At 36.4% G+C, this 14,956-nt stretch overlaps 1 protein-coding gene across 5 annotated transcripts in view; it reads right to left on the minus strand.

Annotated features, from left to right (window-relative positions):
- The window catches only part of CNKSR2 (connector enhancer of kinase suppressor of Ras 2), a 284,773-nt gene that overhangs the window by 143,729 nt on the left and 126,088 nt on the right, over positions 1-14,956 (minus strand). For all 5 annotated transcript variants that reach the window (XM_005897733.3, XM_070365342.1, XM_005897734.3 and 2 more), the window contains exons 6-7: positions 11,607-11,726; positions 2,532-2,591 (exon numbers count right to left, since the gene is read on the minus strand). In XM_005897733.3, the coding sequence (XP_005897795.1) occupies positions 2,532-2,591; positions 11,607-11,726 (180 nt within the window). The remainder of the gene's footprint in view (positions 1-2,531; positions 2,592-11,606; positions 11,727-14,956) is intronic.

The following is a 14,956-nucleotide window of genomic DNA, read 5'->3' on the forward strand; positions in this document are numbered from 1 at the left end:
AGGAAAAACTAAGAAACTAGGGTACAGCAAAACAAAATAACTTACCCACTTAGTGAGCAGCTTTACTAAGACTCAACACAGATCTAATGATAAATGATTTAGGGTACCAAAAATAGTGAAATACTTTCAAGAAAAAAGAATTAAATGATGAACTAGTAACATATCATTTATATCTGAACTACTCATAGAATCAATCCTTCTTTGGTCATTTATCCATTTATAAAATATTACTAATTAATATAAACAATGCATAGTGCTCAACTTATTTTTTTTTACAGACTCCATACAATGTAGAGAGATATGTTTTGATCAATTCTTCAAGATACAGTTAGTTCAAAATAACCACTTCTGTGATTCCTTCCTTGTTTTTATTTGGCAGTATTTACTATTCTTTCCTTTGTCCATCTATGCAAATTTCAGTACCTGTTTACACAGATAAATCTGTACTTGTATGCCTTAGGGGCAGCAAGTTAGTTTAATTTAAAAATGTTTTCAATATCTAGTTTCAAGTCTGGAACACAACAGACATGAAGCAGAGTTCTGCTAAATGAACAAATGATCAAACAAATGATCAAAGGAATGTACACACGAATGAGAATGATCAATCAGTGACAAGAGTATAGTTTGTAAATATCTCACTGCATTTAAAAATGTTAAACAGTTGACAATATGCAAATAACATATTCTTGATCTCATTTAACTCTTATATTTAATAACAATGAGATGCCAGTACAAAACTGCAACTTCAATGTATTTCACCGTTCAAAAGAAACTAAGTGAAGTGGAGGGGGAAAAAATCAACAAATGGTTAAATAGGCGTATTAGATGAAATAATGTTGTCTTTTTAAAAAGAAAACGCTGGTAAAATGTTGAGAACAATAATAACTTGAGATTTAACTAATTTCACCTCAGTCTTCTTTGAAGGAACATGCTATAAACGTGATTTGTCAGAATTTCTAAAATAAAAATATTTGAAGCTCAAAACCTGCTTAAGAGAGTGGGATGGAAATCTGGGACAACCAAATGCAGAAATAATGACTTATTATGCAACTCAAATCTATTACAGTGATCATGTTAATGTTCAACACAATCATTTAACCTTTCTGTAGCTCTTTCTTTATAGTACAGTTCAATTCAGTCACTCAGTCGTGTCTGACTCTTTGCAACCCCATGAATCGCAGCATGCCAGGCCTCCCTGTCCATCAGAGACATTACTTTGCCAACAAAGGTCCGTCTAGTCAAGGCTATGGTTTTTCCAGTGTTCATGTATGGATGTGAGAGTTGGACTATGAAGAAAGCTGAGCACCAAAGAATTGATGCTTTTGAACTGTGGTGTTGGAGAAGACTCTTGAGAGTCCCTTGGACTGCAAGGAGATCCAACCAGTCCATTCTAAAGGAGATCAGCCCTGGGTGTTCTTTGGAAGGAATGATGCTAAAGCTGAAACTCCAGTACTTTGGCTACCTCATGTGAAGAGCTGACTCACTGGAAAAGACTGATGCTGGGAGGGGTTGGGGGCAGGAGGAAAAGGGGACGACAGAGGGTGAGATGGCTGGATGGCATCACCGACTCGATGGACGTGAGTTTGAGTGAACTCTGGGAGATGGTACAGTCTTTCATATTTATTATCTTATTTAATTTTCACAAAAACCTAGTGAGGTATGCAGTACAGATGATATATTATTCACGATTTATAGTTGAGGACGGAGAAGGAAATGGCAACCCATTCCAGTATTCTTGCCTGGAGAATCCTGTGGACAGAGGAGCCTGGTGGGTTGTTGTCCACAGGGTCGCACAGAGTTGGACACGACTGAAGCAACTTAGCATGCATACATGCATGGTTGAGGAAATTAAAGCAGTGAGAGTGTAAATGACTCGCCAGAAATTACACTGCCAACAAAATCAAAATTGGGTGTACAGCTTAGGCCTAACGACTCTGACCTACTGCTTGCAGTGGAGCATGTGTCAAAACCACCTGTTAAAGGAGAATCTCTTCTTAAAAAACAGACTGGTCTCCAGAGCTAATTCAGTAGGTCTGGGGTGGGACAGTCCCAAAGGAAGCTGATGCTGCTGGTCCAGGGATGGACTTCACTGTGAAAACGGGCTGATCTATACCATGCTACCCCTTCACTGAATAAAGTTCAATTATACTTCAAGTATTCAGGAAACCTGACTTATCTGATGTTTCTTTCTTACACAATTTAAGTTTCCTAATAAAACTACACTATTTGTCAGATGGAGGTGGATTCTTTTAGATGTCACAATAACTTGTCATGAATCAGAAAATACTTAACAAATCTCTGGCTTTGAACACAAAACATCTGATTTACTTCAGATAAATAGCTATTCTCAACCAAAAAAAATGACTGAAATTCTCCCCAAATCAGTGCTTACTAACTCAATATGTCTTTTTAGTTGTATATTTTAATCTGTTTATTTCCTCAAAAGTCAACCGGAATTATGTAAGTGCCATAAGTCAGTTAACAATAAAAGAAAAAACATACTCCAAAATTTGAAATGTTAGAATACTTACATTTTCTGTAGTTCCAGTAATTACATGGAGGCCATCATATGTTGATTTAATATACATACCCTAAAAAAAAAAAAGACAGCATAGGAAAAAAAATGAAAACTGAAATATTTTCAAGGATATTATAACCTCATTTACAAAACGAATTGCCCTATCAAGTTAAAATTGCCATTGCCCCAGGGATGAATCCATGATTCAATAAGGCTGTCTTTAAACTTTAAGAAATTCCTATCTGAATGTTCTGGCTTCTAAAGTTTGCCTGAAGAAGCCTGTACTCAGCTTAATCAAATGATTACTTGAAAAGTGAACTTAAAAAATGCATCATGGTAATTCAATATCCCGAAGAACACAGTTCACTCTCCTCAAAATCCATACTACATGTGCTGTGGCAAAATAAAAGTTACAATGGGAAGTTCAAATATTGGGATATTATTAGTTTATTATACTTGATACATATTACACAATAAAAAGTAGGTTTCTATAGAGCCACTACAGAACTACTGGAGACAGAAGAATGATAAAATATTGTTTATACAAAAAATTTTTTCTGTTCCTCTTTTGTGGTATCCTACACATTCTATCTTAATCTTATTGCTGAAGTTTTAATAATTACATCCAATGATCTATCAATAATTAAGAGGTGGAATTCCCTGGTAGTTCAGGGGTTAGGGCTCCACACTCTCACTGCTGCGGGCCCAGGTTCAATCCCTGGTTGGGGAATTAGATTCCACAAGCTGCACAGTGTGGCCAAAAATAAATAAATATTTAAAATTAAAATCATAATAATATTAATTTAGAGGTAATGTGTGGCACCCCCTTCTCCCAATAAAGAAGAAATTCTGTTTCAATTTAAACAAAGTGATTTCAGAAAAAGCTTCATTAAAGATAAAATATTATCTAGAAATCTTCAAATTATTCAAGTTTTAAGAACAAATGAAACCTTTCTTTAAGTTATGCACAGTGACAGGACCCTAAAAGAAAAAATATTACAAGAAAGGATTCACATTTTAAATACTGAAATATTTTTATTTAAATAAATCAGAAAAAAATAGATGATTCTCTGAATGGCCTTTTTTCCTAAGGAATATTCTGTTAGATAAAAAATTTACTGAGTTTTACTTTGAAACTACTTTGCATCTCAACTACTGACTTCAAAAATTATAAAGTACTAACTATAAAATAAACCTGAAGCCTGAAATATAAGGGACTTAATAACTAAGAACAATCATTTCAGAAAAAGCTGACATTTAAATAATTATGTGTAGAAAATTGCAGTGTTAATTTCCTATACCTGGATGTTAATATTTTGATATCTAAATGTACTTGTGTTTTCACTAAAAATAACTAAGAAATAAAAACAAGAAGCAATAAGTTCATGGCATGGAATTATTAAGAAGTCTTTGGGTAGGTTTTAATTCAGAAAATTCATTTCAGTAATGTCATATGTCTAAGATGTTGGTATCAGCAATACGTGAACCATGAACTTCCTGATGTTCAACCTGGTTTTAGAAAAGGCAGAGGAACCAGAGATCAGATTGCCAACATCCGCTGGATCATGGAAAAAGCAAGAGAGTTCCAGAAAAACATCTATTTCTGCTTTATTGACTATGCCAAAGCCTTTGACTGTGTGGATCACAATAAACTGTGGAAAATTCTGAAAGAGATGGGAATACGAGACCACCTGATCTGCCTCCTGAGAAATTGGTATGCAGGTCAGGAAGCAACAGTTAGAACTGGACATGGAACAATAGACTGGTTCCAAATAGGAAAAGGAGTATGTCAAGGCTGTATATTGTCACCCTGCTTATTTAACTTATATGCAGAGTACATCATGAAAAACGCTGGACTGGAAGAAACACAAGCTGGAATCAAGATTGCCGGGAGAAATATCAATAACCTCAGATAAGCAGATGACACCACCCTTATGGCAGAAAGTGAAGAGGAACTCAAAAGCCTCTTGATGAAAGTGAAAGTGGAGAGTGAAAAAGTTGGCTTAAAGCTCAACATTCAGAAAACGAAGATCATGGCATCCGGTCCCATCACTTCATGGAAAATAGATGGGGAAACAGTGGAAATAGTGTCAGACTTTATTTTTCTGGGCTCCAAAATCACTGCAGATGGTGACTGCAGCCATGAAATTAAAAGACGCTTACTCCTTGGAAGGAAAGTTATGACCAACCTAGACAGCATATTCAAAAGCAGAGACATGACTTTGCCAACAAAGGTCCGTCTAGTCAAGGCTATGGTTTTTCCTGTGGTCATGTATGGATGTGAGAATTGGACTGTGAAGAAGGCTGAGCGCCAAAGAATTGATGCTTTTGAACTGTGGTGTTGGAGAAGACTCTTGAGAGTCCCTTGGACTGCAAGGAGATCCAACCAGTCCATTCTGAAGGAGATTAGCCCTGGGATTTCTTTGGAAGGAATGATGCTAAAGCTGAAACTCCAGTACTTTGGCCACCTCATGCGAAGAGTTGACTCATTGGAAAAGACTCTGATGCTGGGAGGGATTGGGGGCAAGAGGAGAAGGGGACGACAGAGGATGAGATGGCTGGATGGCATCACTGACTCGATGGACGTGAGTCTCAGTGAACTCCGGGAGTTGGTGATGGACAGGGAGGCCTGGTGTGCTGCAATTCATGGGGTCGCAAAGAGTCGGACACGACTGAGCGACTGATCTGATCTGATCTGATCAGTTCAGAGACTGTTTAAGCCTGGATCTCCTCTTAATGTGAAACAAAATAAACGTAATTTTACAAGATGTTCATTTATCTGTGAATTCTAATGTCTTATATGAAAGTTCATCATTTTATATGAAATACATAACTAACCTCAACAAACATACAAATAGAAATTAAGAAATTGGTTAGTTTTTGGCTATAACCATATGGTAATATTCAAACTTATACAGGTGACAAGTATATAACATACTTTATTTATTTATCTTTTTAATTTAATTTTATTTAACTTTACAATATTGTATTGATTTTGCCATATATCAAAATGAATCCGCCACAGGTATACATGTGTTCCCCATCCTGAACCCTCCTCCCTCCTCCCTCCCCATACCATCCCTCTGGGTCGTCCCAGTGCACCAGCCCCAAGCATCCAGTATCGTGCAACGAACCTGGACTGGCGACTTGTTTCATATATGATATTATACATATTTCAATGCCATTCTCCCAAATCATCCCACCCTCTCCCTCTCCCACAGAGTCTAAAAGACTGTTTTATACATCAGTGTCTCTTTTGGTGTTTCATATACAGGGTTATTGTTACCATCTTTCTAAATTCAATATATATGCGTTAGTATACTGTATTGGTGTTTTTCCTTCTGGCTTACTTCACTCTGTATAATAGGCTCCAGTTTCATCCACCTCATTAGAACTGATTCAAATGTATTCTTTTTAATGGCTGAGTAATACTCCATTGTGTATATGTACCACTGCTTTCTTATCCATTCATCTGCTGATGGACATCTAGGTTGCTTCCATGTCCTGGTTATTATAAATAGTGCTGCGATGAACATTGGGGTACATGTGTCTCTTTCAATTCTGGTTTCCTCAGTGTGTATGCCCAGCAGTGGGATTGCTGGATCATAAGGCAGTTCTATTTCCAGTTTTTTAAGGAATCTCCACACTGTTCTCCATAGTGGCTGTACTAGTTTGCATTCCCACCAACAGTGTAAGAGGGTTCCCTTTTCTCCACACCCTCTCCAGCATGTATTGCTTGTAGACTTTTGGATCGCAGCCATTCTGACTGGCGTGAAATGGTACCTCATAGTGGCTTTGATTTGCATTTCTCTGATAATGAGTGATGTTGAGCATCTTTTCATGTGTTTGTTAGCCATCTGTATGTCTTCTTTGGAGAAATGTCTATTTAGTTCTTTGGCCCATTTTTTGATTGGGTCATTTATTTTTCTGGAATTGAGCTGAACATACTTTATTTAATCCCATTATTTATTGGAAGGTAATACAACAGCTGTAGTCCATGGGGTCGCTAAGAGTCGGACACGACTGAACGACTTCACTTTCTTTCACTTTAATACAACAGCACTACTTAGAACAGGACAAGATTCTTGCAATCATTATCCTCATGGGAGTTAACCAAATAACATCAAATTAATAAAGGATTTTTAAAGTACATTTGTAAGAGCTAAACACTAAATTTTGTTTTAGTTTTTTAACATAGAAGGATTGTGAGAGGATTAAGTGGAAAAAAAACAGTGAAATAAAACAATATATCAATATATAACTTGGACATACACAACAATCATCACTCATCATTATCTATCACTATCATCACTAACAGCTACTTGTTACAATCTGCTAAGAATTGTGTTAGTGTTTTGACATTTATTTACAATAGTCTGTGTGGTACACACTGTGATTATCTCTGTTTCAGAAATAAGGAAACTGAGTTACTGATAGACTGGGCAGGTCTGCCAAAGGAGGTGAAGCTGTGTTTCGAGCCCAGATGATACTCTCAACCATGAGGCTCCTAATTTACAGATTTATTAACAGAAGGGTTGTCCACCTTCACTTTCCTTATTAGAACAGGATATTTGGAAATTGTAGATACTGAGTCAAACATTCACTGTTTAACATCCATTCTAAAAAGACGAAGACCTCTCTAGCACATATATACTAAGTTCAATGTGGTTATAAAAGAATAACTGGGTTTGACCTTTTACAAATTTATTTTAATCACCCATCTCTTCTGACAACTGCAAGTAAAAGTTGATTATATTTCTCTCCACACTTCTTTCAACAGTGCATTACTGATTATGAATTAAGGTGTTTGACAAGAGCTCTATATAATTTAATTTCTTAAATGATTAGGTCATAGAGAAAGTCTAGTCTCCTAAAATAAATATTTAGAAAAGTCATTATATTCATCAGGATAATAAGAACTCATGGAGATAATCTAGTTATGACTCAGGAAATGAAATCTGTATGCAATTACTACACATACCAGGAACTTTTAAAATGGCAATTGTAAGCTAAAGCAAGTTATCAATTAGTTATAGGAAGAGAATTTCATCATTATACATAATTAAATGTATAATTTATATTAAAGCTAATTTTTTTAGATGGACAAAATAAATTTTTAAAATGCTTAAATAAATAAGGATCTAGCTATGTATACAGAGTTCAGTTTCAGCAACTTCATAGTTATGAGCAATAAAACAGAAATAAAACATATTTTTAAAATGCCACATAGAATGAAGATATTATGCTTTATGCAACAAACCATTCGTTGTAACTGCTTTTCATAATCAAGACTGACTTCTTCAGCTTTTTAATCTTTCTGGTGGTACTAACGAGGAAAATGGCCAAAAGTCAAGCACAAACAGAAAGTAAGAGAAGAAACGAGTTACTTGGATGAGTTTCAGACTAATCATCTGAATAATGAAGAGTTCATAGAAATACATCTGATCACCTGGTCACCTCTCAGAAAGGGTCAAACAGCAGGAGGACATGTAATTCAAATGGCTCTTTTTCTGGGACAAATCTGGTTTTCCTTTTTTTTTTTTTTCTATATTAAGAATATTTTATTATTTTTTTTAAGAATATTTTTATTTTTTTTTTTTTAAAATTAATTTTATTTTATGTTTAAACCTTACATAATTGTATTAGTTTTGCCAAACATCAAAATTTCATCAAAATCTTCATTCTTCCTTCCCTTTTTTTTTTTTTTTTAAAGCAATTAATTAATTCTGGAGCTGACTCCAACAGCTCCCTGTCTTCTGTTCAGCTTGCCAAAATGACATTTGCTTCACTGTCTTCAAATGGCGGTTAACCAATGGAGCCAAAGCAACCTCACAGTCAAGTCAATGGATTAAAGCATTTTAGGAGCGAGTCCAAGCACCTAAACAGCAAAAGAACTCTCTAACGCAAAGAGGCTTCCCCAAGGTTGCTCCCTAAGCCCTTTCCTCTCTGTTCTTTCCATCTCTTGGCTCTGATCTAGTTTTGATATATTCCAATAGTTCTCATTTTCCTTCCTTTAACTTTCTGCGAATTATTGTTATTTAAAAGCGTTTTAGAAGCTAGCTTGATATATTTTAACCATTACTAAGCACAATGCCCACTATTCCTTATAATGCTCAGGACTCTCAAAACTAAGAAACCCTAGGACATTTGACTACTTCGGTAGAAAGTTGATGAACAATCTATCTAGTTTATCAGTGCAAGAATAAAGCCCGTTACCTTTTACCTATGAGAGATGTTCTGCTTTGAAAGAGGCAGAAGACCATCTGCAGGTGTTTTAAACTGATTAAACTTCATTAAAGCTTGGTATTCTCCCATGTCTTTCTGTTCCTTTCCTTCATTTAAACACTTCTATGGCTAAGCTCTTCCTAAATGTCACCCAAATCCTCAAATCTATTTCAAACATGACTGACTAAACTTAAATCAAGTGATTCATTTTTAAAATGATACCTTGAGTAAAGTTATATAAGATTTTTATTTAGTCATCTCCCCTTTAACATGAATCATATGAAATGGTTTTACATATACTTTTATTAATATTCAACATGTTAGCTTTTTCTTTTTGTCCCTTGGAAATATTTTCCCAATGAAATACTGCTCATTACCCTTTTAAATGGATTCCTCTAAGTAGTTCTAATTTTAAAGTCATCCTCCTAAACTTCTCGTACTTCCTTTTAGCCACCCCAAGTTTAACTGTGGGATAAGGGAACAAACTGGTAAATTGCACCTCATTTAGATTTACCTGGATTTAATCTCTGCCTCTGTTGTATGTTACCTTAATGTCATACAGGGCAAACTGGTGAGGATCTGTGATACCATTTTCTAAAATGAGAAAATTAATACCTATTCTACAGAGTTGTGAGGATGATACCTGGTAAATGGTAGGTACTCACTTCTTCCTCTTCTCTACCAGCTCTCTTCCAGAATAACTGAACCTGGTTCTTGGCATTTTAAGTTCATGACTATTCCAAAGAGCACATCCAGCTCTACATACTTGAAATTTTAAAAGACCTGTCCAGGGTTATACCATCATTGAAAATAAAAATCAAGGTTTCATCAAGTCCATAAATGAGCAATGTGTTCACTCACTTCACATTGTTATTTTCACCTCATTATTTCAGTGGAAATTAGAGGGAAAAATCAGGCTTTTTACTCAGAACAATACTGTCCTCAGAACTGCAAATTCATAGAGCTACAGGGAGCTTTAAAGAGGATCTAGTCCATCCCTTCCTGCCCCTCACATTCTACAGATGAAAATATCACGGCCAAGGAGGTTTAATTTACTTCCTCACCCCTCCCATATCCCACGCACAGCTCTATTTTATGGAAGTGTTTTGTATTCAGGTTTTCTGTCTCCTAGTCTAATATTACATAGTAGCAGTTCATAATTTCTCACAGTGCAAATCATGCTTAAAGAACTTTCTTTCCTTTAGAACTACTAAAAGGGGAGATTTTAAAGAAAGGAAAATCTTTAATACTACAGGTAGAAAGATGCTTTAAATAAAACTGGACTTTGTAAAACATAACTAAAAGGAAAAGTAAGAATTAAAATCATAAATATTACTTCAAATAAGTTTATAAACATTAAAATAAATTCTAAAACTAATCAAAATATAACTAATAACACTTATAGGTTACAATGATGACATACTTTGGCTATATCTGAGATGCTGATTTCCATCTTTCTGGGAAAATACAGATACAAGCCACAAAAAGACAGGGAACTATGATTACCCAAAAGTAATTTGTTAAGTATCCAGAGAAAAGTTGCTCTATAGAAAACAGGACTTCAAGCCAAAAAAAATCACTGGTGACCAATGAAGGCACTGCTCCCAGAAACAGTTATATATATATATACACACATGCATACATCACACACACATATTCAATCGAAAAAGGAAGGTCACATAAAAAGTTAAACCTGCACAGGGATCTATAAGAATATATTATCTGAATTACACTGTTAACAGTAGTTTTTAAGATTTCTATTTTCTAAAATATCCTTATTAGTATTCTTGGAAAATTCACCTTTAGGAGAGTAGAAACACTGTAGCACCAAACTATCATGAAATAGTTGTGTAGTAGGCAAGATATTCTCCAGTTTCTTGTTTTTTTTGTTGTTGTTGTTTTGTTTTGTTTTTCATCTCTCACTTATTAATAGTAATATTATATGCTTTCTTTCTAGAGGCTCATTAAAAGACAAGGTATCCCTTGGGTTAAATTTAGAATCAATACAATTTTTAATCAGGTGAACAAAATATACAAGATTATCTTTATTATGACATAATAAAAAATATATCTCATAGATGTTAGCCTAGTTTTAGCGATATTTACCTGCTTACTCACCCTTAAAAGAAAGAAAAGATGTGAATTATAAAGAATATCAGGTTTATTTAGCATATATAACCTAAGGGAAGAGAGACCTATTAAAACAAACAAACAAAAGCAAAATAAACAAAACACCTATTTGCATCAGCAGATAACACTGTGGTTTTTATTACAAAATTCTTAAATTTCCTGTTATTCTAAGGAACTTTGATAAGGGTTAAAAATGTAACTAAAGCTAATTTATTTACCAAAGTAAACAGGCTAATTCAGAAATCACTATTTTAAATTTTCTTTCATTTTCTTTTATCTTTATAAAACTTTTTATCATGACTATCTCCCACCACTTCAATTCCTCTATGGAAAAAAAAAACAAAAAACTATTCACTCTGTTAAAATTAATGGATTCTCATATTTGGGAGCTGCCCACCCATACTATTAGCTGTCTGTTGATGGATGGTAGCTTTGATAAGGAGAAGGCAATGGCACCCCACTCCAGTACTCTTGCCTGGAAAATGCCATGGATGGAGGAGCCTGGTAGGCTGCAGTCCATGGGGTCGCCAAGAGTCAGACACAACTGAGCGACTTCACTTTCACTTTTCACTTTCATGCGTTGGAGAAGGAAATGGCAACCCACTCCAGTGTTCTTGCCTGGAGAACCCCAGGGACAGGGGAGCCTGGTGGGCTGCCGTCTATGGGGTCGCACAGAGTCGGACACGACTGAAGTGACAGCAGCAGCAGCTTTGATAAATATGGTTTCTCTTACCAGCCCTTCACTTGGTTTGATGTTTGCCAGCTGAATCACTTCAAGGTGGGCAGACTGTGAAACTAGAGGATCTGATGACAGGGATATGATGTGGTCACAGACTCCAGAAAGAGTTTTACACTGAAAACAAACAAACAAAAAATTATGGTCAACACATGTTGTAAATAACATATAAATTACTTTTTATTGTAATATCTTTTACAAGGAAAAAGAAAAAATAGAAGGAGGTCCTTGGCATTTTATTTTATAAAATCTGTATTAAAAAGATATTCATTCAGGTTAAGAAATACACACACACACAAAACACATCTATATCTAAATTATAAGAACCCACATCAAAATTGGAAGATCTCCTGGAGAAAGAAATGGCAACCCACTGCAGTATTCTTGCTTGGAGAATCCCATGGACAGGGGAGCCAGGGCTACAGTCCATGGGCTTGCAAAGAGTTGGACTCAACTGAAGCAACTTAGCATGAATGCATACATCAAAATATTCAAGAAAGTTATGGTTATGCTTTGTTTCTATTATTTGATTCATCAGATCTAAAATGAAATGATTGTTTCAAAACAATCTTAATAACCTGAACACTTCTTGATACCAGCCACTGGATGGAAGAGAATTCAACAACTTCAAAAACCTTCAAGATTTTCTACTTCATGATCAGAAAAGTTAAAAAAAAAATCCAGCCAAAATCCAGGGAAAATGAATCTCCCAAATCGGCTTGGTGAACTCCTCTAAAGTTACCTTTCTGTAAAGTACCCCCTTCCTCCAGGCAAAGTTTGGCACTCCCTCAAACCTGCTTTTTCAAAGTTCTATGAACTGTCTGAAATTGTGTAACTTCATTCAGAAGCCCTCTAAGGTTGGGACCATGTCCTACTCATCTCTGACTTCTCTTCCTCCCCTACCCCTGGGAGACAGATCCTAGAACATTTGTTGTTGTTGACTGAAGACACAAAATTATTGCTTAAATTAGGATAAATCTATTCATACCTTCTATCCATTTCCAACACGTTACATTTGTTCTGTGACTACTTCATTACTCTACTTAAGGGAGTCAGTTCCCTCAGGGCTCTTTATTTGCTGCATTCTATACATGGTCCATGACCTCCGTCTCTGCTTGGTTCAGCTTTCTCACCCCACAGAAACTGCATGGCTAAATTTCTCCCCCTTACTGCAGCCTTGCCCTTTGCATCTGCTTTTCATGGCTGCACGTTTACTGTGGCTATCAACCCCTAAGGACAGACCGTGGACAGCATGGAAAGCATCAGCTTGGTATGAAGAGATGTAGGCAATCACCACACTGCCAGTTACTTGCTGTGTGTCTGTGAGCAAGTTATCTTATATCCTTGAAGTTCAGTTTACACATGTAAAAAATTAGGTAATAAAAATTATTTATATATTTTACACGACAAATCAGGATAACGAATATATATTTTAGAAGTCTAATATGGTTTCTACGTTGGTCATAACTTTCCTTCCAAGGAGTAAGCGTCTTCTAATTTCATGGCTGCAGTCACCATCTGCAGTGATTTTGGAGCCCAGAAAAATAAAGTCTGACACTGTTTCCACTGTTTCCCCATCTATTTCCCATGAAGTGATGGGACCAGATGCCATGATCTTAGTTTTCTGAATGTTGAGCTTTAAGCAAACTTTTTCACTCTCCTCTTTCACTTTTATCAAGAGACTTTTTAGTTCCTCTTCACCTTCTGCCATAAGGGTGGTATCATTTGCATATCTGAGGTTATTGATATTTCTCCCGGCAATCTTGATTCCAGCTTGTGCTTCTTCCAGTCCAGCGTTTCTCATGATGTAATCTGCATATAAGTTACATAAGCAGGGTGACAATATACAGCCTTGACATACTCCTTTTCCTATTTGGAACCAGTCTGTTGTTCCATGTCCAGTTCTAACTGTTGCTTCCTGATCTGCATATAGGTTTCTAAAGAGGCAGGTCAGGTGGTCTGGTATTCCCATCTCTTCCAGAATTTTCCACAGTTTATTGTGATCCACACAAAGGCTTTGGCATAGACAATAAAGCAGAAATAGATGTTTTTCTGGAACTCTCTTGCTTTTTCCATTATGACCAACCTAGACAGCATATTCAGAAGCAGAGACACTACTTTGCCAACAGAGGTCCGTCTAGACAAGGCTATGGTTTTTCCAGCGGTCATGTATGGATGTGAAAGTTGGATTGTGAAGAAAGCTGAGCGCTGAAGAATTGATGCTTTTGAACTGTGGTGTTGGAGAAGACTCTTGAGAGTCCCTTGGACTGCAAGGAGATCCAACCTGTCCATTCTGAAGGAGATCAGCCCTGGGATTTCTTTGGAAGGACTGATGATAAACCTGAAACTCCAGTACTTTGGCCATCTCATGCGAAGAGTTGACTCATTGGAAAAGACTCTGATGCTGGGAGGGATTGGGGGCAGGAGGAGAAGGGGACGACAGAGGATGAGATGGCTGGATGGCATCACTGACTCAATGGACATGAGTTTGGGTGAACTCCGGGAGTTGGTGATGGACAGGGAAACCTGGCGTGCTGCAATTCATGAGGTCGCAAAGAGTCGGACATGACTGAGCAACTGAACTGAACTGAACTGAATATCGTTTCTATCCAAAGAAGACATCAAATAAATGTTTATTCTTCCTTTGTTGCTTTCTGTAAGCTCAAAGGGCTCGATTCTCACTCATGGGATGAATTATCTTATTATTCTTAACTCCATGGCCTTGCTAATGATATTACAATCACCAGTAATCACAGTGAATGGTCATAATGGGAAGTTCAAACCTCTTTACTCTCTCTGATATTCAAGTTTCAATGCTTTCAAGAGATACAGTGTAGGTATTTACCCTGAAGCTGCAAAGCAAAGTGCCAACAGGAAGACTATCTCTCAGAACTATAGGGAACTGCACAGGGCGAGCGTCATGGGCATATGACTTGTGCACAAGGACCTGCGTTTAGTATTACCCGCTGCTGGTGCCATTTTGGCATTCTTAATTCTTTTTGAACAAGGAGCTTCATATTTTCACTTTGCACTGGGTCTCACATATTATGTAGCCCATCCTGGGATGGTAGTTTCTGTGTTTTTTGTTTTTTAAATTTCTTTTGAAAATATTCATCAGCAGCCACAAGGAAAAAGACAGAATGGCAGCCCTTTACAAAAATGTCTATGGTTCAAATTGCTACTGTTCGATGGGAAGAAAAGCAACTAGGGCAGATTTAAATCTTTTAATTATTCCTTTCCTTCCTTAAGTGGTTTCATTTTCATTCTTATTTTTTCTCTATCTCAAGTGGCGGGGGGCAGGATGGATAACAATGTTAATATGAAGGGTTTCTATACAGAATACTTGA

Source organism: Bos mutus, chromosome X, assembly GCF_027580195.1.
Source record: "Bos mutus isolate GX-2022 chromosome X, NWIPB_WYAK_1.1, whole genome shotgun sequence".
Lineage (NCBI taxonomy): Eukaryota > Metazoa > Chordata > Mammalia > Artiodactyla > Bovidae > Bos > Bos mutus.